We start from the raw sequence: 25,486 nt of genomic DNA on the forward strand, positions 1-25,486 counted from the left end.
CAGGTTAAAAGTACAAACCAATTCTTGTTTACTTTAGCGCACTAATGGTTCATGAATTACAGCAATTCTGAGCCAACATCACATTTGCTGAAGGAGAAAACTCAATAAAGATTGAATAAAACATTTGTCTTTTTTACCATCTGTCTGGAATAAAAAAACAGAATAAAAAGTGAAACAATCCACTGAAATGGCTTTACCTTTGTTGCCTCAGGAGGTACTGCAGTGCTGCGTCTGTGATTCTAGGAATGAATACAATCCTGTATATTTCACAAACAGCTATCGGATTAAGAATGTGGTTTCTTCAGGTGCACTGAGGAGCTGGTGGCAATCTGAAAATGGTAAGATTAGCACTTCATTTCATCTAAGGAGAACAGTGAATAAGGCATCGTGTTTTCACAGAGTTATATTCCTATATTGACAATCTCACACCAAAAAGATCCTGTTAGAAGCAGAATCAGATTGAGATCATGTTTGAAGTGGGTGCAATTGTTGGAATAGCCAGCAGTACTCCAAAGCCCTGCACTGTAGCAGACAACTTATTAACTTTAAGTTCAATGTTGTTAGCTTAGTTTCCAAATATTTAGTTTAGATTTCACCATACTGTAACATAAGATCCCATTGTAAGTCATGTTCAAAGATGTGTGGGTTAGGTTGATTGGCCATGCTAAATTGTCCCTTGGTGTCAGGGGGAGTCAACATGGTAAATACTTGGGGTTGCGGGGTTAGGGCCTGGGTGGGATTGCTGTTAGTGCAGGCTTGGTGGGCCGAATGGCCTCCTTCTGCACCACATGGATTCTATGATTCCAAGTCAGTGCACTCACTGACCATCTTGGAAACTGTGAAAGCCCATGAGGACTTCCCTATGGAATGGATAGAACAGGGGCAGCATCACGCTGCCAAGTAAGATCATGATTTGGAATACTAAAGCTGATTAACTTTTGAAGCCTGCTCACTCTCATTGGCTGAGCTTCGATAATTCTCAGACACACAGTGAGTTCAATGGCTAATGCATCTGAACAGATGTATACGCAATGGACCAGAAATTATTTTGAGCTGGTCTGTAAATGGGAAATGGCTGCAGGGAGCAATCTCGGCATTTAGGGCAGGAAGGCTCATGGATTGAGAGAAATTGGTCCTCTGGCCTCACTTAAATAATTGTGGCAAACTGTCAACACAAGTCACACCTCCAAGGACATCACACTCAACTGAAAAAAAACAGACTTTGACTGGAAAAGATAAAGTTCAGTGAGATAAGAAGAAATCTGAGCCAAATTAACTGGTCAGATGAATGAATGCATCATTGGGTCAACAGTAAGAAATCTCCAAATTCGGGATTCATTGGTTGGAATCTCAGGCTGCCTCAGTTTTCATCATCCAATTAACGATAGGGGTGGGGAGGCCCAATGGGAGGACCCACAGGGCTGGCAGTCTCACTGGGAGAGCTAGATGCTGCTGATGCAGAGGGAAAGCACAAAGGGGCCTCAAAGTGGAGCCGCTGGCCAGAGGTTTCTCATATGATTCTAGAGCTGGAGAATGTTATAGTAACAGAGGGCAATGGGACTAAGCACAGATCAAAAGCAGGACAAATCCAACTTGACCGATCATGCCCCATCATCCCATTAGTCTACTCTCAACCATCAGCAAAGTGTCATCGACAGTGCTATCAAGCAGTACTTAATCACCAATGCTGACCAATGCTTAGTTAGTCTTCCATCAGGGCCACTTGACTCCAGAACTCATTACATCCTCGGTCCAAAAATGAACAAAATATTTCCTATGTGAGGTGAGAGTGAATGCTCTTGACATCACTGAGTGTGGCATCAAGCAACCTCAGTAAAATTGGAGTCAGGAGTCACTCCGAGTGTAAAGGAAGATGGTCGTGATTGTTCTCAGGGGGCAGTGCCAAGATGCTCAGTGGGCATTTCCAAGGTGCTGGGCTGGCAGCGCCAGAGTGGCACTGCCAGGCTGGTACTGCTCAAGGGGCAACCCCCTTGTCCTCGGCCTCCCCGGGGGACCTCAATGGCCTCCGGTTCCACCGGCGAGGCCAACATGGCTGTTCCCTCTTCATGGGGAGCAGGTGTTTTCCTCACCAGAGAGAACCTCTCCCAGCAAGGCCATAAAGACAAGTGAGCCCGGACAATTGAGCACTGGGCACACTAAAGACATGTAAATTAACATTAGAATAAATTATCTTAATTATCTCAGCCTCTTACCCATTGCCAGTGAGAGGCTAAATGTGCCGGAAATCTGGGTCTCATAAGATCGCGAGAAATCAGGCATGATCCTAAAGTTTCAGCTGTCACGTGATTTTACCAGCTCGCTCTGTCCATCGATGGGCGGGGCAAGCTGGAAAATCCTGGCCTATGAGTCTATGATGAGGAATCATCAATTTGAAATTCTTCAGAACGTGAAGAAAAATATATTTTTTTAGGTTAGTTTAACATGGAATAATTTACCACGGGGAATGGTGGAGACTGTTGCAGTTTTATGTATAAAACTGGATCAAGGGAAGAATGTCGGCAGAGGGAATACATTTTAAATCATTCTGGCAGAGCTAGTACGGAAAAGATATGGTGAATGACATCTGTGCTGTAATATATTTCATTGATATCTTCTGACACTGTCTCGATCGCTACATTTACAGATCAGGATCAAGTGTATATACAGTTAGACATGGAAGGGAAATTTCAACTTAATGATATTCTTCTAAGATTCAAGGTAAGACACGCTCTTTAATATATTTGCCATGTGGGTGTTTTGTGTTCTACTGTTTATTTTCTTCCTATAGTTATATGGCTCTCAGCAGGATAGTAGGATGGAACAATAGCAGGCAATTCATTGATATTGCCTTGACCAGGTTTCTCACATTTGCTCAGCGTGAGGAGTCACCAACTTGCTCTCCATCTAACAGATATTCAAGGCCAACACCATTGGTTAGAGGAGGCTGAAGTGCAAATGTCAGTTGAGGTGGGAAGACAAACTCAGATCTTTAGGAATCCCAGCTCTCACATTGTTGCTCTCCCAGTCAAAACATTTACATATCTAAAACGCAGAGGATAGGTAATTTTCGCTGAAAATCGGTGAAATTCAAAGCAATGGTTTCTAGATTCTGTATTCACTGCTCAGATAATAGCAACCAAAAATTTTGACCCTTCTGAATAGTGCTAAATATGCATATTCATTTATTGCTGTTACTCTGTACTTCCAGTTGTGTTCTGGTCCACTTTCTTTGCTTTGTGCCCTTGTTTGTTACAGTTAACTTGTAATATGCTATAGGCCACCACCAATGCTGTCCCTTCCTTGACTTATGCTGATTTCCTCTTCCACCACTGACTGAGTTAATGTTCCCAGTTGCATCTCTTGATTCATTTAGCCAGGCTACTTTTAGGTAGCATACTCGTTGGGAAAAGGATACAAAAGTGTGGAACATGTGCCAACTAACTCAAGAACAGCTTTTTCCCTGCTGCCATCAGACTGAATGGACCTATCATATATTAAGCTGATCTTTCTCTTCACCCTTTCTGTAACTGCAACACTATATTCTGCACCCTCTCCTTTTCCTTCTCCCCTGGGCACTTTATGAATGGTATGTTTTTGTCTGTATAACGCTCAAGACACAATACTTTTCACTGTATCCTGATACATGTGACAAGAATAAATCAAATCAAATCAAATTTGGGTGGCACGGTGGCACAGTGGTTAGCACTGCTGCCTCACACCGCCAGGGATCTGGGTTTGATTCCAAGCTTGGGTCACTGTCTGTGTGGAGTTTGCACATTCTCCCCGTGTCTGCGTGGGTTTCCTCCGGGTGCTCTGGTTTCCTTCCAAAGTTGTGCGGGTTAGGTTGATTGACCATGTTAAATTGCCCCTTAGTATCAGGGGGAACTAGCTAAGGTAAATGCATGGGGTTATGACCTAATGCTTCCAATTAGTGTTTATGATCTCTCAACTTTTAAATGAACTCTGAGTTTTATGATGCCTTCGTACAGAGATACAGTAATCAGACTATAACCCCATGCATTTACGTTAGCATGGGTGGGATTGTGGTCGGTGCAGACTCGATGGGCCGAATGGCCTCCTTCAGCACTGTAGGATTCTAGGATTGTATAAATTCAGGGAATGACTAGGAGTGTGACACAATGATCAGAAATTATAAGCTTGTTTATCTTGACACAAATGTATTCATCCTTACAACTCAGAGCTCAAATGATTTTAATGGAGAGGAGAATGTTTCTAATGTTTTCTGATCTATTTTTACCTTTAGTCTCCACGGCCAGCAGCCATGATGATTGAGCGCTCCACAGACTTTGGTCAAACCTGGAAACCATACCAGTACATTGCTGATGATTGTTCTGCCTCCTTCCCTCAAATCCCAACAGGGCAACCTCGCAGCTTTGACGATGTGCGCTGTCGGGTACAGCCCCGGAATAAAGATGCACCAGATGATCAGGTACAGCCATGATTCTCATTGTACTTTCCAACTATTCACATCCTTTTTCAGCTGGGAAACACATTGCTGGCGTATAAGCTGCGACATGTAAATCAGTGGACTGAACGTCAGGCACATCAGCACTTCTATTTGCTGAATATGTTGCTAAGTTACAACCTATGAAAACTAGCATTATTTAAACAAAGCATTTTAATTGTGTTCCTTCTTTCCATTTTTGACTGCAGTTTGCATTTAACCCACTCAATTTGACTGATTATATCGGTGCTACCAAGAGTGACAAGATTAACAGTAAGGAACTTCTTCGACCTAATTCTTCCAATTAGTGTATATGATCTCTCAACTTTTAAATGAACTCTGAGTTTTATGATGCCTTCGTACAGAGATACAGTAATCAGACTAATTAGAATGTCTACTTATCAATAGTGAGTTCCTAATCATATTTGCATTGGCAGAGATGCTGTCTAATATACCAGTACTCTTCGTGAACAGATATATACACACAAATATTAACAGAAAGTGAGGTGTACACCGGACATATCTACTATTGGAGATATTTACAATCATTTTTGTTTTGTACACTCAGTGTGAGGAACTTGTACAGTCTGTTTAAATGCCTTGATGTGGGTGGCAAGGTGAACATGGGCGGCATGGTGGCACAGTGGTTAGCACAGATGTCTCACAGCACCAGGGACCCAGGTTTGAAATTGGTTTTGGGTGATTATGTGGAGTTTGCGCTTTCTCCCCGTGTCTTTGTGGGTTTTCTCCGGCTGCTCTGGTTTCCTCCCACAGTCTAAAGATCATAGAATCATAGAATCCCTACAATGCCGAAGCCATTCGGCCCATCAAAGCTGCACCGACTCTCTAGAATATCTTACTCAAGCAGTCTTCCCCTGCCCTATCTTCGTAACCCCATGGTTAATCCATCGAACCTACACATCTTGGGACACTGAGGGACAATTTAGCATGGCTAAATTTGAAATGTGGGAGGAAGCTGCAGCACCCGGAGGAAACCCACGTAGACATGGGGAGAACATGCAAACTCCACACAGTCACCCAAGGCTGGAGTTGGACCAGGGTCCCTGGAGTTGTGAGGCAGCTAACCACTGTGCCATCATGTCGTCCCATGTGCAGGATAGGTGAATTGGCCATGATCAATTGCCCTTTAGTGTCCCAAGATATGCAGGTTAAGATGGATTTGCCATGGAAAATGTGTGGGGTTATGGGGATAGGGTGGAGGGAGAGGGCCTGGGTAAGATATTCTGTCGGAGAGTCGGTGCAGACTCGATGGGTCTCTTCTGCACTGTAGGATTCTATAATTCAGTGATACTTCAAAATTTGCAAAAGGACTATTATTTAACAATAAATTGCACTCACAGTCATGATTTAAAATGTATTATAGTTTCACCACATCCAGAAGAATCACAAGAATGTTGCTGTATTTTAAGTAAACAAACATCGTCTCTCTCCATCTTTAGACATGGCACCATTCACAAACCTGAGGATTAATTTTGTGAAACTGTACGAGCCAACTTTATCCCGTGAGCTTCATAATGTCAATCACTTCTATGCTGTGTATGACATGAAGGTTCAAGGCAGCTGCTTCTGTAATGGACATGCATCTAGTTGCACCTCGGAAGACAACTCTGTGCAATCTCCACAAGGACCCAGAAAAATGGTGAGAATCCCTAAGATACTACATAAAAAAGCTACAGACGGACAATCTTTACTGTACACCTTTGTTGAAAGTACTGATTGCTGCCCTGCTTTCATGTACAGAACAATTTAATTGGATGTTATTTCAGAAAATTCACATGGGTCACAAACCAGAACTGGGAAGGAAATTCACAGGGATGCACGAATAAGATTGAGAGAATTGTATAGGAACAGGAATATGAAACCCAATTCCACCTGGAATGCCATTTGTAGCCTATGAAAGTTAACATAAACCTTATCCTTCATATTTTTTCAATAGCATCGATTACTCCTTTTAATCATGCTATAGGATTTCTATGTCAATTCTGTAGAAGGTGTGGTAAATGTTCAAACTCAGCATTATGTCAATACTGAATGTAGGGTTACAATTCCTTTAACAAGCAGTTGCTAGTTTCGAATTACCTCATTGTCTATCCTCCAATGTGTCAGATTTAAAATCTTCTTTCCTGCATATAAATCTCTCCACAACTCTAACTCACTGTAACTTCCTCCAGCCTTACACCTCTCCCATGTCCTTCACCTCTCTTATTCCAGCCTTCAGATCATCCCTGTCACAACCAATTCTGAGCTTTACTCAGCTTAACTCCTTTCCTAAAGATACTCATCTCTTTTAGCTCTCTCTCCATCTTGCAATGCGAGCTGAAAACCTCATCTTCCACAAGCTTTCAATGCCATCTCCTAAGACCCACTGCCAGGCTCAGCATGCACCCCTTTCTTCTTCTCCAGAGTCTCTGGGGTTAATGAAGAGACCATATAATTGCAAATTGTTGCTGTTTGAGAATTGAAGAATGGTAGCACAGTGGTTAGCACTGCTGCCTCAGGGACCCGGGTTCGATTCCAGCCTCGGGTGACTGTCTGTGTGGAGTTTGTATGTTCTCCCTGTGCCTGCATCGGCTTCCTCCGAGTGCTCTGGTTTCCTCCCACACTCCAAAGATGTGTGATTAGGTGATTGGTCATGCTAAGTTGATCCTTAATGTCAGAGGGCAAATACGTGGGGTTACAGGGATAGGGCCTGGGTGGGATTGCTCTCGGTGCAGGCTCGATGGGCTGAATGGTCTCCTTCTGCACTGTAGGGATTCTTTGATTCTATGATTTGAAATTAACGTCTTCCACTCTGTTTACAATAAGGACATGAGTGGAGAACAATTTAGGGAGTAAAAATTATTCCAAGACATAATTCCCATTATCTTTAATTCTCGAGGTTGGAAATTCATGCCAATATCTCACCATTCTAGGGCATTCAGTTTGCACTCAAGAAGGATTACACTGATAGAAATGTAGAGCATAACCTGGCGAGAGATCTGATTTTTGTCCTGTGAACAAGGCTGACCCTAAATAGAACATGATTCAAATCAAAATGGACTCAAATAGTTCAACGCTCCGCTTTATGGGCGGAATTCTCCAGCCCTTCCCACCAGCGGAATCTTCCGGTTCTGATGAAGTTGACTCCCACCACACAACAGGCAAGGAATGTAAACTGCCATCAACTTGGGTGGGACCGGGAGAACCCGTTGGCTGCCAATGGCGAGATGCAGGAAAATCCACCGTGGGGTGGGGGTGCTGGAGAATTCTGCCCATGAGTTTATATCGTAATGGAGTTTAAATGTTTTCAAATAATTGAAAAACCTACGCAGAAGCCCACTCCAGAATTTGGCCTCTGCTACTTGTTTTTATTTTTAAAGTGGTGTTGTCAGTAACGCGCTGTCCATTTCTTTTAGATTCAAGATCAATGTGTCTGCAAGCACAATACCGCAGGGAAGAATTGTGAGGTGTGCGCGAGCTTCTATAATGACCGACCCTGGAAGCCAGCTGATGATTACAATGCCAACCAATGCAAAAGTGAGTAATTAATTAGCCTCCCTGCTTTGTGTGATCCCCAGGAAGAATTTCCCGGATTTAGAGGAGAGTGGCAATGATGCTGATTTCCGAGAGTATTTTAAAAGGGGATAGTAGATTGCCAAGCATTAATCATTCATCTGATAACAATGCCGATAACTAGTGCTGGGCTATACTTTCATGGATCGAATATTTGACTATGGGAGTGGGGATTATATGGTTGGCCTCTCAAGCCCATCCTCCAACTGAACACCTGGTTCTATGCTTAACACATTCTCCTGACTAGTTCCCTTCCTCTCACCAATGTGTTCTTATCCTTTATATCCTGCTTTAGGGGTGATGTTATAAATTCTTGCTCCTGTTGTGAAACTTCGCACACCAGGAGCGCACACCTGGAAGTCAGGTACAAACACTCCTGCATCTGCAGCTAACAAAATCGATGAGTGGAAAATCATCCTTTTGAATTGCAGATGTGAGAGAACAGATTTGTAAATTGTTCACTTATAAACTCCAGTTACGTATACAGTTAAATCATGTGGTATATTTCTATAATTTTGTATTGGAAAGTAGTCCACGTAACTGGTGATAACAAATCTTCTTATTTAGATAGGACAGTAGGGGAGGCACGGTGGCACAGTTATCACTGCTCCCTCACAGAGCCAGGGATCCTGGTTCGATTCCGGACTTGGGCAAATGTCTGTGTGGAAGTTGCACATTCTCCCTGTGTCTGCGTGGGTTTCCTCCAAGTGTTCCCGTCTCCTCCTACAGTCCAAAGATGTACAGGTTGGGTGGACTGGCCATGCTAAATTGTTTCTTTGTGTCCCAAGATGTGTAGGTTAGGTAAATGTGCAGGATTACATGGATAGGGCGGAGAGGTGAACTTGGGTGGGATGCTCTTTCGGAGAGTCGGTTCAGACTCAATGGGCCAAATGGCCTATTTCTGGATTGTCGGGATACTATAGACACTGGCAGGGTCTTTGATCGGAGTTTGGCTTCCTAAGCATGCTGTCCCGGCACTGTAGTTTCCCGGTCAGGGGGATGGAACGACAAAGATCCCGTGCACTGCTCTGTTTACGGTTTGGTACATTCATGTCATGACCGCTTGCAGCTTTTACCTGTAATTTGCATTTCATCCTTTCTCCTGCAGAGTGCAACTGTAACAACCACTCCCAGAAGTGTCGCTTTGATCCTGAGGTGTACCGAGCCAGTGGAGGAATCAGTGGTGGAGTCTGTGAGGACTGCCAGCACAACACCATGGGAAACAACTGTGAGAAATGCAAACCCTCATTCTATCGCAGGCCACAACGCGATATTACAGCAATCGATGCCTGCATTCGTAAGTGAATTCCACATAGCATCCGAATCAGTGTTAGTAAAGAATGTTCTACACCAATATATTGCTTAAAAAATATATACAAGCATGTCAAACTTTCATTTACTGCAATTTCCAGGACGCCCCAAACCTATTGTTAAGACCCAGACCAGAAACTCCAAGGTGTTTTATGAAATTAGCCTCGACCCTAAATTTTACATTTGAATTTGGTACAGGTGAGCATAAGGTATTTCACTCTAGGAATGATTCAAGTGACCCACTGAGAAGCTTTTATCAAACAAAATTTATTTAAGAACACAGTTAAAATATAACAAAAAAATTTAGCATAATGCTATGACCATGCATAGTGTGACGATACTGTGCCTTTAAGAAATGTATTTTAATCATGTTCCATTGCAGGATTTTGTCGGTGCCGTGGTGTCTGTAACTGGTATCCTTTATCGCAGCTCTCCCCCAGTATCAGCCTCAATTACACGCTCTAGTTTCTTGGTCTGGGGGCTTGAATCCACACTTTTCTAAAGTGAGACAAAAATGCCATCACTGAGCTACAGCTGACATCTCAGTAGAGAGAAGATAATCTTCTGAGTTTAGGTCACATAGTTCAGGAAGAGCAGAGGGAGTTGTACTTTGGAAAATTCTACTACAGACATCAGGATGTTTGATGCCAGCACTGAGCAAAACAAGCTAAAAGTAGTCCATTCCCCAAAATTGACATCCCCATCTTGGTGTCAAAACATAATGTTCAAAATGTAAATGAGGCAGGCTTTGGTATCACCATCAGACTCCCCTCCTCCCTGCCTGATTTTCCAACGCCCCCCACCCGCCCCACCCCCACACACATCATGCCCAGCACAAGTTAGAAAGATCCGGCCCGTAAGTCGGAAAAACAGGATATATTCAGGCGAACACTGTAAGGATTTGCTTTATTTTTCAGAATGCAAATGCAATGGACTGGGGTCCCAACATAGTGGCAGCTGTAATCCCACCACCGGCCAGTGTAATTGCCTACCAAATGTGATCGGTTCAAACTGTGACAGATGCGCCGAGGGCTACTGGAACTTGAGAAGAGGAATTGGCTGTGAGCCTTGTAGCTGTGATTCCAGAAACTCTTACAGCCAGCGCTGTGACGCGGTACGCATCACTGAAAATGCTACTAACTATTCCAACTAAAACCATGTTTAAATTCAGCAGCATTCTGTCTCATTCCTGTTGTTAATTAATTTTCTGGATTTTTTTATTATTTGTTCACACGACGTGGGTGTCTCTGCAAGGCCAGCTGAGTGTGGGATTGCGCTGAAACAGAAACGACTTTCTGAAATTTTCTTTTTGCAAGGAGTTACAGATTTGGCTGGTGCTATATTTTCATGATGTGGAGATGCCGGCGTTGGACTGGGGTGAACACAGTAAGAGTTTTAACAACACCAGGTTAAAGTCCAACAGGTTTATTTGGTAGCAAATACCATTAGCTCTTGGAGCCCTGCTCCTTCGTCAGATGGAGTGGAAATGTGCTCTCAAACAGGGCACAGAGACACAAAATCAAGTTACAGAATACTGAACACAAGGCAGACTTTCAGCTGTTCCCATAGCGAGATTTTTCCTGGAACAGGTTACTAGTCTGTCGCCAGAGGTTTACAGCTGGAGGAGTGCCACATCAAGCATGGTGTCCAGGAGTCTCTCCCACCCTTACTGCCTAAACCGGGATGTTGGATTTATGTCACATTATCAGTAACCCCCACAGCTTGCCTCCTGGACTTGCGGGCTATCCTGTCTGGAGACAATACACATCTCTTTAACCTGTGCTTAATGCTCCCTCCACCCACATTGTCTGTACCTTTAAGGTCTGGTTGGTTGTAGGGATTCGCATTCTAATCAGTATTCTGTAACTTGATTTTGTGTCTCTGTGCCCTGTTTGAGAGCACATTTCCACTCCATCTGACGAAGGAGCAGCGCTCCGAAAGCTAATGGTATTTGCTACCAAATAAACCTGTTGGACTTTAACCTGGTGTTGTTAAAACTCTTGCTATATTTTCAGGCAGAGGAAAGCGAGTCACGAACTTAAGTCCAAGGTTTCATAGGGCATTGAACATTGAAGCTGCTTGTCTTCCCACACAAGGCAGACTTTCAGCTGTTCCCATAGCGAGATTTTTCCTGGAACAGGTTACTAGTCTGTCGCTAGAGGCTTACAGCTGGAGGGGTGCCACTCCACATCAAGCATGGTGTCCAGGAGTCTCTCCCACCCTTACTGCCTGACACTGGCGTGCATTGGAAGGATTTTGATACTCATCCTGTGTCCACGTTATGAACGCACCTTCCTTGACCATCAAGTCCTGGGCTGGGATTTGAACATAGAACTTCTGGCTCAGAGACAGGGATGCTACCCACTGCGTCAAAGGGGTATATGCAATTGGTATAGGTGTAAAGCTATGAAATGTAATTTACACCAATATATTTCCCTAAAATATGTTTTGATATATGATTCACTAAACAGATTATTCATACTCTGATATAATTCAGAAAGAATGTTCCTGATGATGAGATAGTCCAGAACTAGGGATCATAGTTTGAGGATAAGGGGTAAACCATTTAGGACTGAGGTGAGGAGAAATTTCTTCACCCAGAGAGTGGTGGAATCTGTGGAATTTACTACCATAGAAAATAGTTAAGGCCAAAATATTGTGCGAATTCAAGAAGACATTAGATATAGCTCTTGGAGCTAAAGGGATCAAGGGATATGGGGGGAAGGCGGGATCAGGATATTGAATTCGATGATCAGCCATGATCAAAATGAATGGCAGAGCAGGCTCCAAGGGTTGAACGGCCTACTCCTACTTCTAATTTCTATGTTTCTATAATTTGTATCCCAGTTTTTAGAGCATGTAGGATATGCAATATACTATGCAAGTGCGACTCAATTAAGCACCAACAGCAACTGGCATTTACATAGCACCTTTAACATCCCATTAACAGGAACCTTACCTAACACAATCTGAGATCTTTAGTTGACATCCATGGGCTTGTGCCCTGACAATGTTGGTTGAAATGTACAGTTTTATTCTTGGGATTGAGAGCAGCTTTATCTTGGATGATCTCTGATGACATCTTGCTGATATGTTCAGTGCCATCCTGCACACAATGCCTACAGTATGCCTTTAGACCAAGAAAGTGCATGTTTTGAGGTCTTTTCACCCAAGCTAGATGTAACAGAATACTGATATGTTACTACCTTGTCCTGACCAGGTCACAGGACAGTGTCCTTGCAGGACAACGAATAGTGGAAGAACATGCGACAGTGCAAATTTACAAGAATGTCCAGACAACTATTACAATTTGGGTACAGAATGTGTACGTAAGTATCGCAAGCCTTTTTTCATTAAAAACAAATATATTTTCCCTGACTGAAACATCTTCAGATCTTTTCGTCTAACTGTCCTGTCCTGGCACGGTGGCACAGTGGTTAGCACTGCTACCTCACAGCTCCAGGTACCTGGGTTCGATTCCCAGCTTGGGTCCCTGTGTCTGTGTGGGTTGCTTCTGGTATCTTTCCACAGTCCGTAAGACGTGTTGGTTAGGTGCATTGACCCGAACAGGTGCCAGAATGTGGCGACTAGGGAAATTTCACAGTAACTTCATTTGCAGTGTTAATGTAAGCCTACTTGTGACTAGTAAAAAAACTTTAAAAGATCCTTCTGAATTCCTGTAGATTTTTGAAACAGGTCCTTCTCACTTTATCTAACACAATGTAACAGGAAAAGCTGTTATGGAGCCTCAATGGTGAACACTGGAGTGTTATAGATTAATCAAATCAAGTACCTCGGCCTATGATCTCCATCCATTTCTCAATATTTGACCCATGGTTCTATGGTCTATACCTACCCTCTGTATTGAACTATACAGAGCGCATAGACCATAGAACCAAAGAAAAGTTACGACACAGGGAGAGGCCATTCAGTCCGTCATGTCTGCACTGGCCAAAGAAAGATAAAAAAAGCAACTAGCCGATCATTTTAGTCCCAGTTTCCAGCACCTGGTCCATAACTTTGCAGGTTACAACATTACAACACTTCAGATGCAGATCCAGGTATGCATACATAAATATATATGCACACATAAAGAGATATGCACATGTGAACATAAACACATATGCACACAAACATATATGCACACATAACTATATATGCACGCATAGCCATGCATGCACCCAAAACATGTATGTGAACATTAACACATATGCACACATTAACATATACATATGCATAAATATATATGTACACATAAACATATACACATGCATAAACATATATATACACACATAAACATATGTGCACACACAAACAGGACTGGAAGTAAGTAGAGAACAAACTGTTAGGTGTTTAAAAGGGAAACAGGAGATAGCTAAATGTCTGAGGTGATATTAATATGAAACATTAAAAGAAATTAATGAGACACAGAGAGCTTGTGACTAGCCAAGGCAAGTATAGACGGAAGGTGCTGAGAGATTGAAACAGAATCCTACAGTTTGGAGAGAAGCAAACATCAGGCAGAGACAGGGAGATCACTGCCAAAATGGTGATCAAATGGAAGGATTCCGCCAATGATGAACACATATACCATACCCACCATCCCCTGCACCCCTCACTCTCTGGATAATTTAACATACCCCACTCCCTCATCATGTTCTGTCATGTAGAAGGTAAGTGCAACATTTAAGATTTGAAGTCATAAAGGTTAGGCCTATGTTCTCAGCTGGTCACTCAGCCCGTTCAGATTTCTCTCTTGCGTTGTGTTATATTTGTATTCTGTCATTCCAGTTCACTATTCTAAATCTTTTAATTCTGGTTTTCACACAAATCATCAAGACTCCAGCGAGTGCTCCGAAAGCTAGTGGCTTTTGCTACCAAATAAACCTGTTGGACTTTAAGCTGGTGTTGTGAGACTAGTAGGCACAAACACGTCTGGGCTGCAACATTGGAAATCATTCCCTGATGGTTTGTCTTTGCCTGCACAGGAGCTCCATCTAGGGGTCTAGATTAAGAGCTGCAGTTCAAACTTGAATCCTCAGATTAATAGGAATCATTGGTAAAATTCTATCATCCATTATTCCCCTCATTACCGTGAATGAGTAGATAACTACCTGGCAGGCGCAGAAGCAGGAACCCCTAGCCCATCAAATCTGTATTGGTGTTATTTTTCACACAAATCATCAAGACTCCTTCCAATCTCCTGTTTTCTCATTACACCCTCTAATATGTCTCTTTTTCACCCAACCCTTTAATTTTTAAATCCCTTGCTGTCTCTATAGCAATACTAAACAGAATAGCTTCGCCCAAACAACAAATATGCCATTAAACAATCATTTAAATGCATCCTCCAAATATCGGTACGTGTATTCACATTGTAGGTTGCTGACAGAATACGTCTAATGCATTTCGTAACATTATTGAATCTTGGTCATACGGCTAACAGAATGTTTCAGAAGTAGTAGCAGAGCCCAGGGGGGGTGTTGGGACAACTACCTGTCCCATTTCCCACTCCTGAAGGCCCCAAAATAGATGGAAACAAAGGGGGAAAATTTGCAAATGTAAGTCATAGAATAGAATCCCTGCAGAGCAGAATGAGACCATTCGGCCCATTGAGTCTGCACCGACCATAATCCCACCCAGCCCCTATTCCCGTAACCCCACATATTTACCCTGCTAATCCCCTTGACACTAGGATCAATTTAGCATAGCCAATCAACCTAACGCACACATCTTTGGAGTGTGGGAGGAAACCGGAGCAGCCAGAGAAAAAACAGGGAGAATATGCAAACTCCACACAGACAGTGACCCAAGGCCGGAATTGAACCCGGGTCCCTGGTGTTGTGAGGCAGCACTGCTAACCACTGTGCCACCGTGCCACCACAGTTGGAAATTAAATCAGGTTTGCGCACCCCCCCCCTCCCCCCAACCCCCCCTCCACCATGTTGATCTGGTCTTGATGATGTTACGATTGTGTGTTAACATGGATGTAGCATAATTGAATGTCAAGAATCAATCCTCTTTGAAACTTGCTGTCTTGATAGGATGTGATTGCGACCAGAGTGGTAGCGAGACCGGCCGATGTGACAAGAGTACTGGGCAATGCCTGTGCCGCGCAAGCTTTACGGGGCGGCGTTGTAACGAGTGCCAGCGGGTCCGTGGTTACTGCGCCGATTTTCCGAACTGCAAACAGTGTCACCCATGTTTCCAGATTGTGGATAACCAACTACGCACCTTAAATATTCGACACAAAGCCCTGGTGAACATAAAGCTGCCAGCTCAAGTGGGAAATCATTACGATTCTGAGATTGGTACCCTCGATAATAAACTGAAACAGGTACAGGCAATAATTGACAACCCAGCCGTGACAGACAGCACAGTCACAGAGGTGTACAACAACTACAAGCAACTCAGGTAGGATGGATGAATTATTGATCAAATGTTAATTTATTTGTCACTCTGTACTTCTGCAGATTTACCTTCTTTTCAGTGCAGGATTTTGGTTTTCACCTTATTACTCTATTCTTTGGGGGCACTTCGGTGTAAACAACCCTCTACCTGACAGGGACTGATCACTCACTCTCATCCTTTTCTCAGTGCCTGAATTAACGGACCACGTCCTGAACTCAAGCTCCGCTCCTTGAGCAAATAACCTAGGCTGACACTTCAGTGCAGTGCTGAGGGACTGCTGCACTGTCAGAGGTGCTATTTTTCAGAGGCAGCATTAAAGCGAGGCCCTCCCTGCCTCTCAGATGTGTGTAAAAGATTCCCTATTGCTGTTTGATAAAGGAGCAACACGGTGGCACATTGGTTAGCACTGCTGCTGGCTCCAGGTTCAATTCTGGCCTCAGGTGTGTTTCTGTGTGGTGTCTGCACGTCCTCCCCGTGTCTGTGCATCTCCGGGTGCTCCCGTTTCCTCCCACACTCCAAAGATGTGCGGGTTAGGTTGATTGGCCATGCTAAATTGCCCCTTAGAGTCAGGGGAATTAGCAGGGTGAATACGTGGGGTTACAGAGATAGGGCCTGGCTGGGATTGTTGTCGGTGCAGGCTTGATGGGCTGAATGGCCTCCTTCTGCACTGTAGGGATTCTATTATTCTACATGAAAGCAGTGATCACATTTTAGAAGTACTTCATTAACCACGAAACGCTGGAGTTACAAAAGGGGTGATATAAATTCATTTTTAATGTAGTATAAATAAATTATAAGATTTATGAGTGGGAAGATGCACAAAAATAATGAACTTACTCTGGAGATATGTATCCCCAGGATCATGTTGTAACTATGTCTGTAGTAGAAATATGTGTACAGTTGCTAATGGTACAGAAATGTAGTGTTGCTGTAAAGAGACAGTGCTGTCCTAATCAGTGAACTCTTGGATAGTATGGGTGGGATTTTATGGCTTTGCTCGACTTGAGACCAGAAAATCCCACCTGAGGTCAACAGACCTTCCCATTGTCCGCTTCTCACCTGCTCCGATTTCTGTGGCAGGCGGGGAGGTAGAATTCCAGCGTACGTCTCTTTTTTTCAGCAATACCCAAGACATTTAGTGATTTAATAACGCATTTCACTGATATTTGAAGTTGCTTTTAAGATTGCGTTGCTGTGCGGATCCACTTTCCTAACCGTGACTTTGTTTAAAGTGCAGTGGAAAGGCGACAAGCCTTTACTTCCAAAATTCTCACGGGGTGTGACAGGGTGGGTGTGGATAGGATGTTTCCCCTGGCTGCTGACTCTAAAACCAGGGCACATAGTCTCAGAATAAGGGACCAGCCATTTAAAATGAGAAGGGGAATTTCTTCACTCAGAGGGTGGCGAATCTTTGGAATTCTCTACTCCAATGGGATGTGGGAGCTCAATCATCAAGCATGTTCGAAATCAATGGGTTTCTGGAGACTAATGACATCAAGATAGTGCAAGGAAGTGGCTCTGAGGTAAATGATCTCATTGAATGGCAGAGCAGGCTCAATGGGCCAAAGGGCCTCCACCTTTTGCAATGCCGAATGAAACATCTGAATCTAGACTGATTCCCGCTTTTGACTCAGCATCAAGCTTTGACCTATGAAATGATCAGTCTGATTTAAGTCAAAATGTTCAGGCTCTGACTTGCTAGCCGGAATTTTACCATCTCGCCCACCCTAAAATAGGAGCGGGTGAGGCTCGCAGAGCGGCATTCTCCGCTGGCCTCGGGCGGGATCTAATGAGCCTCGGGTGGGTGAAATTCCAGGAGCTGGATCAGACCCGCGGAGCCAAAAGTACAAATATGAGAATTCCATAATAATACTTGTCAGGGTTCTGTAGAATCCGGGTTTCACCATTCCCTACGCTTCGGCGTCACAGTAAAACCAGGACTTTATTCCTCAACCTGTTTGTTTATATTTGGACGCAGGATGGAAGCTGATCGGATCAAACCTGATTCCAATATTGTGGATCAAAGTTATCACCTGAGCAATGAAATGGATGTCTTGGACAATAATATCGAAAACATCAACAGTCAACTGCAGAGCACAAAGGAAAAGATGGAGATATTCATCAATGAAGGCTCACAGGGCACACAAGGTGAATCCACGCTGGCATTCTGCTGCAGTAAATGATCTGATTTTCGACATGTGTGCAGATAGCTTCAGACTGAAGTATCATTTTAAATCTGCTCTGGCAAAGGGTCATCCTGACTCGAAACATTGGCTTCTATTCTCTCTCCACAGATGCTATCAGGCCCGCTGAATTTCTCCAGCATTTTCTGTTTTTGTGTCATTTTAGATGGTGTTGTAACTTTGATGGTTAACAACAGTGTGGAACAGACCAGGAGGGTAGGAGAGTATCAGGTTAGAGTGATTGAAGGGAGGAGAGAGAACTTGAGATTTGATTTATTTTTAATTTGACTTGATTTGATTTATTGTTGTCACATGTATTAGCATGCAGTGAAAAGTATTGTTTCTTGCGCGCTATACAGACAAAGCATACCGTTCATAGAGAAGGAAACAAGAGAGTGCAGAATGTCACTTCAGCAGTTCTCAATTAAAAGATTTAAAGAGGGTAAGTGGCCAGAGGGAGAGGCCCAGGTGAAGGAAGAACAATGGCCAAAGAAGTGAGTGGGGAGGCAAAGAGGATTGAAGAAGAACTCAAAGTTGTCCTCAGTTCAAAACTCATTGAGGTGGGGGTATTAAGGGGGTGAAGCTGAGGTCTTTGCTGAGGACAGATCATTTAGAGCCAGAAATGGGAAGGTCAGAGTGCATCATGAATACAAGGCAAGGTTTAGATTAGAAGAAGGGGTTGATTCATAGGGACCCGGAAGGTTCCAGGTTGATCCACGTTTGTGCTGAGTTAGCTAATCTCAATCAACTGTTGCTGGCTAAGAAGGTAACAGTAAATCAGCCAGTTTTTCTGCTGCAGAACGCTCACTGTCTGTTAAGTCCCAGGAGAAGGTGCACGTGTGCGGATGTTAAATGAGGACAGTATTGGGAGTTGGGCTGTGAGATCCACACACTCAGACTGAAACAGCTGGTAAACTTTCACAATCAAAACTCACTTTGACAGTAACACTGCTGCCTCACAGCGCCAGGGACCTGGGTTCGATTCCCGGCTTGGGTCTGTGCGGAGTCTGTACGTTCTCCCCGTGTCTCCATGGGTTTCCTTCAGCTGTTCTGGTTTCCTCCCGCAGTCCAAAAGACATGCTGTTTAGGTGCATTGGCCATGCTAAATTCTCCCTTCAGGCTTCAGAGTGTGGCGACTACGAGATCTTCACTATAACTTCATTGCAGTGTTAATGTATGCCTACTTGTGACAATAAATAAACTTTAAACTTTTAAGGTACATGGTAAATATCAGAGAATAACAGGCACACCTGAAATCACACTGAAACCTGAAGTTGCAGCTTTGGAAAATAGGGATATTTTTAAAGGTATTGCATCTTGTGGGACTGGATATTGCTATGATGTGCCAGTGGGTCAGAGAAGGTTTGAATTATAAGGAGAGGCTGCAAATGCTGGGATATTTTTCCCTGGAGCATTGGAGGATGAGGGGTGACCTTTTAGAGGTTTATAAAATCATGAGGGGCATCGATAAGGTGAACAGTCAAGGTCTTTTCCCCCAGGGTAGGGGAGTCCAAAACTAAGATGAGACAGGAAAGATTTAAAAGGGACCTGAGGGGCAACTTTTTTACACAGAAGGTGGTGCTTATTGGAATGAGCTGTCAGAGGGGGTGGTAGAGACGGGTACAATTACAATATATAATAGACATTTGGACAGGTACATGGATGAGAAAAGTTTAAAGGAATATGGGCCAAACACAGGCAAATGGGACTAGTTCAGTTTAGGAAACCTGGTCGTCATGGATGAGTTGGGCCAAAGGGCCTGTTTTCGTGCTGCATATCTCTATGGCCAGAATTTTACCATTCCGCCTCCCACGGGAATCGAAGTGGGCGAGTGGCGGACCATGGAATGGTCTGTTGACCTCAGGAGGGATTTTCCGCTTTCGGGACGAGCAAGGCCAAAAATCCCGCCCTCTGACTCTATGACTCCTAACAGGAGCTTTGAGTCTGAGCCAGGGCAGCAGGAGGAGGCTTTCACTAAAGTGAGGGAAAATTGGAGGAGATTCTTCCTGCATCTCGATCTCGCTGCCTCCCAACTCTTTAGATGAACATAGAATCATTGAATCCCTACAGTGCAGAAGGAGGTCCATCGAGTCTGCACCGACCACAATCCCACCCAGGCCCTATTCCTATAACCCACATGTATACCCTACTAATCCCCCTGACATTTAGCATGGCCAATCAACCTAACCCGTACATCTTTGGACTGTGGGAGGAAACCGGAGCACCCGGAGGAAAGCCACGCCGACAGGGGGAGGACGTGCAAACTCCACACAGACAGTGACCAGAGGCCGGAATTGAACCCGGGTCCCTGGTGCTGTGAGGCAGCAGTGCTAACCACTGTGCCACCATTTGAACAATATTGACCAATATTAGGGAATATGGTGCTTGCCCAGAATCCCTGCGGGATCGTGTGGATAGGAAGCCTATAGGAATGCCAGAGAAGGTAACTTACAAAACGAAGAGGATCGGTTAATAATTGTACAAAATCTATCTGAACATGTTAAGTTGTCTCCTGAACTCTCCCGTACACAATGTATTCAGATCAGAGTGACCGATGGTTTATGTTTCCTCCAGGTACTTTCAACAGCATTCTGTCATCATATCAACGGTCTGGAAAAGCAAAGGACAGGATTGTTGCCGTGGAACCCGTCATTCTTAAATCTAGAGAAGCTCGGTTAACTGCAACTCAACTTATTAAACATGTAAACACAGATAACAGGAATAAACTGGAGAAGCTGAAGAATGGTCTGAAGTCTCCCAATGTAAACCCTCTCATCAACAAAGTAAGTTAACAATGGGGCATGTGAATTAGCACAAGAAAAGACTTGTGATCGTGGGCAGAATTTGTAGCCATGGTGGATGTGGGATTGTCCGTTCGTATTCACTTATGACCTCTCTGATTGTTATAAGTGAATTGAAACAACTAAGTCTGGAAAAAAGTTGACAAATTAAGACATGTCATAGCATTTGCAAGGTGTAGGTTTCCTTTTTCCATCTGAGTTTAAGGATCCTTGGACATTTACATTTCAACTCTGCTAACCAACAATTCACTCTGGGCAAAATTTCCCTGGGCATTGGCAAAGACCGATAACAGGCAGCAAAAGCAGGACTGAAGCCTTTGGTAGCAATGGCAACATATGGCGAAAACTCTACCCCCTCGCCCACCCGATTCTGGGGTGGGTGAGGTGCCCAGAACGGAAATCTCAGTTGGCCTCAGGCAGGATTTTACAATCTTGCCCAAGCAAGGTTGTAAAGTCCCACCCAAGTATTCTGTCGCATCATTCAACACTGAGTCTCAATAACATATAGGGACAGGTCCCATGATGTAACGCTGGCAATCAGAGCCCATCCCATCAGCAACTTAGTCCCTCCAACATCGGGGCGCCATTTTCAAAGGCTGCCCAATGCACAATCATTCACCAGGAACCACCCCCCCCCGCCACCCCACCCACCCCATGCATCCCCTCCCTCCCCGCCATCAGCACTGCCTCCTGGCAGTGACCACCCCCCCCATCCCCCGAGTGATGCACTCATCTGAGCTCCCCGGGAAGTCTGCTCGCCAGATGCACGCTCTGGGAGAGCAGTCAGGTTTCACATTGTTCTGCCTTCATACAGACCGTGAATGGATTTTCTTACAGGGTGGTGCAGGGGGATGGAACGCTTCAGGCGTAGAAGCCTGATAGTGAGATCATAATGGATTCAAACGTTATTCCTGATGGTGAACATCAAGAAGTGTGCTATGTCACTCACAGGGAGAGGAGTCAATCGCATCATATTTTTATATCGACCTGAAACGCGATTTCAACCTCCCGAAAGATTTTCCGCCCCCGTCACAGAGCACACCCGAAAAACAGGAGTGGAAATTCCCAGCCAATGTGTATTTAAATATAATTTTCCTCTTATATAATCCACTTATTTTGCGCCTCAGCAAAATTATAACATCACAGAAGGCCTTCTCTGTCTTCATCCCTGATTACATTTGGGTTGATCTGCGATTTATGCCGGAATCGGGGCGGGTGAGGCTCGCAGAATGGCATTCTCTGTTGGCCTTGGGTGGGATCTTACGAGCCTCGGGCGAGGTGGTAAAATTCCGGCATTAGTATTTTATTCTTTACAAAGACTTCAATTTCAACAGGGCGGTGATGCAGTGTAAAACCATTTTATTTTATATTCATTTGTGGGACGGGGATGTCGCTGGCTGGTCAGTATTTATTGCCCATCCCTAGTTGCCCTGAGAGGACATTTGAGAGTCGACCACATTGCGGTGGCTCTGGAGTCACATGTAGGCCAGACCAGGAAAGGACGGCAGATTTCCTTCCCGAAAGGACATTAGTGAACCAGTTGGGTTTTTCCAACAATCGACAATGGTTTCATGGTCACCAGTAGATTTTTAATTCCAAATTTATTTTATTGAATTCAAATTCCACCATCTGCCATGGAGGGATTCAAACCTGGATCCCCGAAACATTAGCTGAGTTTTTGGATTAATAATCTAGTGATAATACCATTAGGCTATCGCCTCCCCATTGTATTTCTAGAATTTCAAAGGGAGTCCAGACAATTGCTACCTGAGGGAGCAGTCCTGAGATTAGCTGTAAATGTGACTTTGTCATTTGGCCTGAGAAATGGTTGTGCAACATCAAACAGTTCCATTACTGAAATACAGCGTTATTGTTTAATTGGTGACAAGAGTTTGCTCCCTGTGCAATATCAAAGTGGTGCATTAGCACATTGCGGAACCTTGCCACAAGTCACTGCACCTCACCGAGATTCACACTTAGGTTCTGTGTAATTCCTAACAGTTGTAGTACTGCAGCTCGACTGTACTCACACACCCAGGAGCTGTGAAAATCTGGTAGGTTTTTTTTATAGGACTTCATAAAACCTGCTTTAAATTTTATTAATGCAGATTATTTTTGATGAAGATATATTACGATTTTCAACTAATACGATTATGATCTGTCTCCAGGTCTGTGGTGGCTCTAGGACGGAACCTTGCACTGCAGAAAGGTGTCCAGGCGATCTTTGTCCAGAGACATGCGAAGGTATCAATTGCCAGGGGACACTTCATCTGGCCAAGAAAGCTATTGAAGATGCCGAGAGAGGAAGTATTTCTATACCAGATGTCTCCAACAGAATCACACAACTCGCCAAGAGGGTAAAAACATTTCCTAAAATGTTCAGAAATTATAGTGATACATGAAACAGCACAGGAATTCTTATATGTGGGCAGCACGGTACCACAGTGATTAGCACTGCTGCCTCACAGCGCCAGGGACCAGGGTTCAAATCCCGGCTTGGGTCACTGTCTGTGTGGAGTCTTGTCTGCGTGGGTTCTCCGGTTTCCTCCCACTGTCTGAAAGATGTGCTGGTTAGGTGCATTGACCCGAACAGGTTCCGGAGTGTGGCGACTAGGGGATTTTCACACTAACTTCATTGCAGCGTTAATGTAATCCTCACTTGTGACTAATAAATAAACTTTACTTTATATGTAGGTTTAATTATTGCCATAATTTTTCCCTACAATTTTTTGTGGGACAATTGAAATATTGGAAATTTTACTTTCAATAATTAAATTTTGGCAGCAGTTATATGTAATTTGGCTCATTATTTATTAATATTTCAATTTTTATTTATCAATATTCCTATAAATATTTGGCTATTTTTAATGGGAAGGTGTTAACATTGATACTGGTTGTGAAAGCCTCAGTGATGGAGAATGTGCTGTATTTTAACCTGCGCTCACTTACTTTCAGCTTGAAAATACAGATCAAAAAGCACAACAAATGAAAAGCAACACCTTGCGTTTGAAAAATCAAATTGTCTCAGCCAATGATCAGATGAAAAAAAACATTGCAGACATCAAGGCCCTCATTGCCACAGTCAAAGATTTCCTGACATGTACGTGATCAACTGTCCAAAACCTTGATTTAATTTATTTTGATTGATTTACACTGTGTCACAAGGGGAATAAAAGCAGGTTCCTGTCTAGAGCTAGCATACAATTTGCGTGCAGTGCTCTTCCGCAACCTCATCCTTTGTACTCTACGGCCGGGATTCTCCGAGGCTGGGATTCTCCAGTCCCGCTGCAGTGAAAGGAGGTTTGGTTGAGCGCCAAATTCTCCGTTCACGCTGGCAGCAGTGACAGGGCAAACGAGATCGTAGAATCCCACCCAATACCTGTTAACTGATTCTACTGTCACAAATCAGGAAGTGAGTTATGCTAAAACTCATGAATGATCTGTCTATCGCAAACATTGGAATTCGACTAACAAAGCCACATTGTGAGCTTGGACTTTAGTGCAAGGTGCAATACAGTAAGATTGAGTAAACAGCATTATCACTACATGCTGTCATTCAATTGCATAGCTGCTATATTGATGTGAGCATATCACTTTGAAAAGTGAAGATCAGTAATGCTGATCATTCCTACTTGAATGTTACATATTCCCCTTTTCATTCCACCAAGGTTGCACCTGAGCCAATAGAAACTCGAGAACTCACACGTAATAAAAAATATTTTTACTGATATTAGTGGGCAACACTGAGTGAATTCTTCTGTTCACTCTTGTCAGTTAACAGCTCCACTGACAAAGAAATACAAAAAAGGTTAGCACAGCTGCATCACAGCTGCAGGATGCAGGTTTGATTCTGGCCTTGGGTCACTGTCTGTGTGGAGTTTGCAAGTTCTCCCCGTGTCTGTGTGGGTTTCCTCCTGGTCCCCTGTTTTCTCCCATAGTCCAAAGATGTACATACGAGGTGAATTGACCATAGTAAATGTTTGGGGTTTCTTGATCAATTGGGCCAGTGGGCTGATGAATGGCAGATGGAGTTTAATTTAGACAAATGCGAGGTAATGCATTTTGGTAGATTGAACCAGGGCAGGACTTACTCAGTTAATGGTAGGGCATTGGGGAAAGTTACAGAACAAAGAGATCTAGGGGTACATGTTCATAGCTCCTTGAAAGTGGAGTCACAAGTGCACAGAGTGGTGAAGAAGGCAATCAGCATGCTTGGTTTCATCGGTCAGAACATTGAATACAGGAGTTGGGACGTCTTGTTGAAGTTGAAAAAGACATTGGTAAGGCCACACTTGGAATACTGTGTGCAATTCTGGTCACCCTATTATAGAAAGGATATTATTAAACTAGAAAGAGTGCAGAAAATATTTACTAGGATGCTACCAAGACTTGATGGATTGAGTTATAAGGAGAGGCTGAATAGACTGGGACTTTTTTCTCTGGAGCGTAGGAGGCTGAGGGGTGACCTTATAGAGGTCTATAAAATAATGAGGGGCATAGACAAGGTAGATAGTCAATATCTTTTCCCAAAGGTAGGGGAGTCTAAAACTAGAGGGCATAGGTTTAAGGTGAGAGAGGAGAGATACAAAAGTGTCCAGAGGGGCAATTTTTTCACACAGAGGGTGGTGAGTGTCTGGAACAAGCTGCCAGAGGTAGTAGTAGAGGCGGGTACAATTTTATCTTTTAAAAAGCATTTAGATAGTTACATGGGTACGATGGGTATAGAGGGATATGGGCCAAAT

At 43.7% G+C, this 25,486-nt stretch overlaps 1 protein-coding gene across 1 annotated transcript in view; it reads left to right on the top strand.

Annotated features, from left to right (window-relative positions):
* Nucleotides 1–25,486, top strand: part of lamb3 (laminin subunit beta 3) — a 50,293-nt gene that overhangs the window by 14,979 nt on the left and 9,828 nt on the right. Inside the window, exons 4-17 of the mRNA XM_078242214.1 lie at nt 212–338; nt 2,645–2,718; nt 4,265–4,450; nt 4,675–4,738; nt 5,926–6,125; nt 7,882–8,002; nt 9,147–9,335; nt 10,267–10,463; nt 12,570–12,678; nt 15,394–15,763; nt 17,739–17,908; nt 20,518–20,726; nt 22,913–23,101; nt 23,700–23,844. Coding sequence (XP_078098340.1) covers nt 212–338; nt 2,645–2,718; nt 4,265–4,450; nt 4,675–4,738; nt 5,926–6,125; nt 7,882–8,002; nt 9,147–9,335; nt 10,267–10,463; nt 12,570–12,678; nt 15,394–15,763; nt 17,739–17,908; nt 20,518–20,726; nt 22,913–23,101; nt 23,700–23,844 — 2,350 coding nt within the window. The remainder of the gene's footprint in view (nt 1–211; nt 339–2,644; nt 2,719–4,264; nt 4,451–4,674; nt 4,739–5,925; nt 6,126–7,881; nt 8,003–9,146; nt 9,336–10,266; nt 10,464–12,569; nt 12,679–15,393; nt 15,764–17,738; nt 17,909–20,517; nt 20,727–22,912; nt 23,102–23,699; nt 23,845–25,486) is intronic.

This window comes from Mustelus asterias, chromosome 25 (assembly GCF_964213995.1).
Source record: "Mustelus asterias chromosome 25, sMusAst1.hap1.1, whole genome shotgun sequence".
NCBI classification, from domain to species: Eukaryota; Metazoa; Chordata; class Chondrichthyes; order Carcharhiniformes; family Triakidae; genus Mustelus; species Mustelus asterias.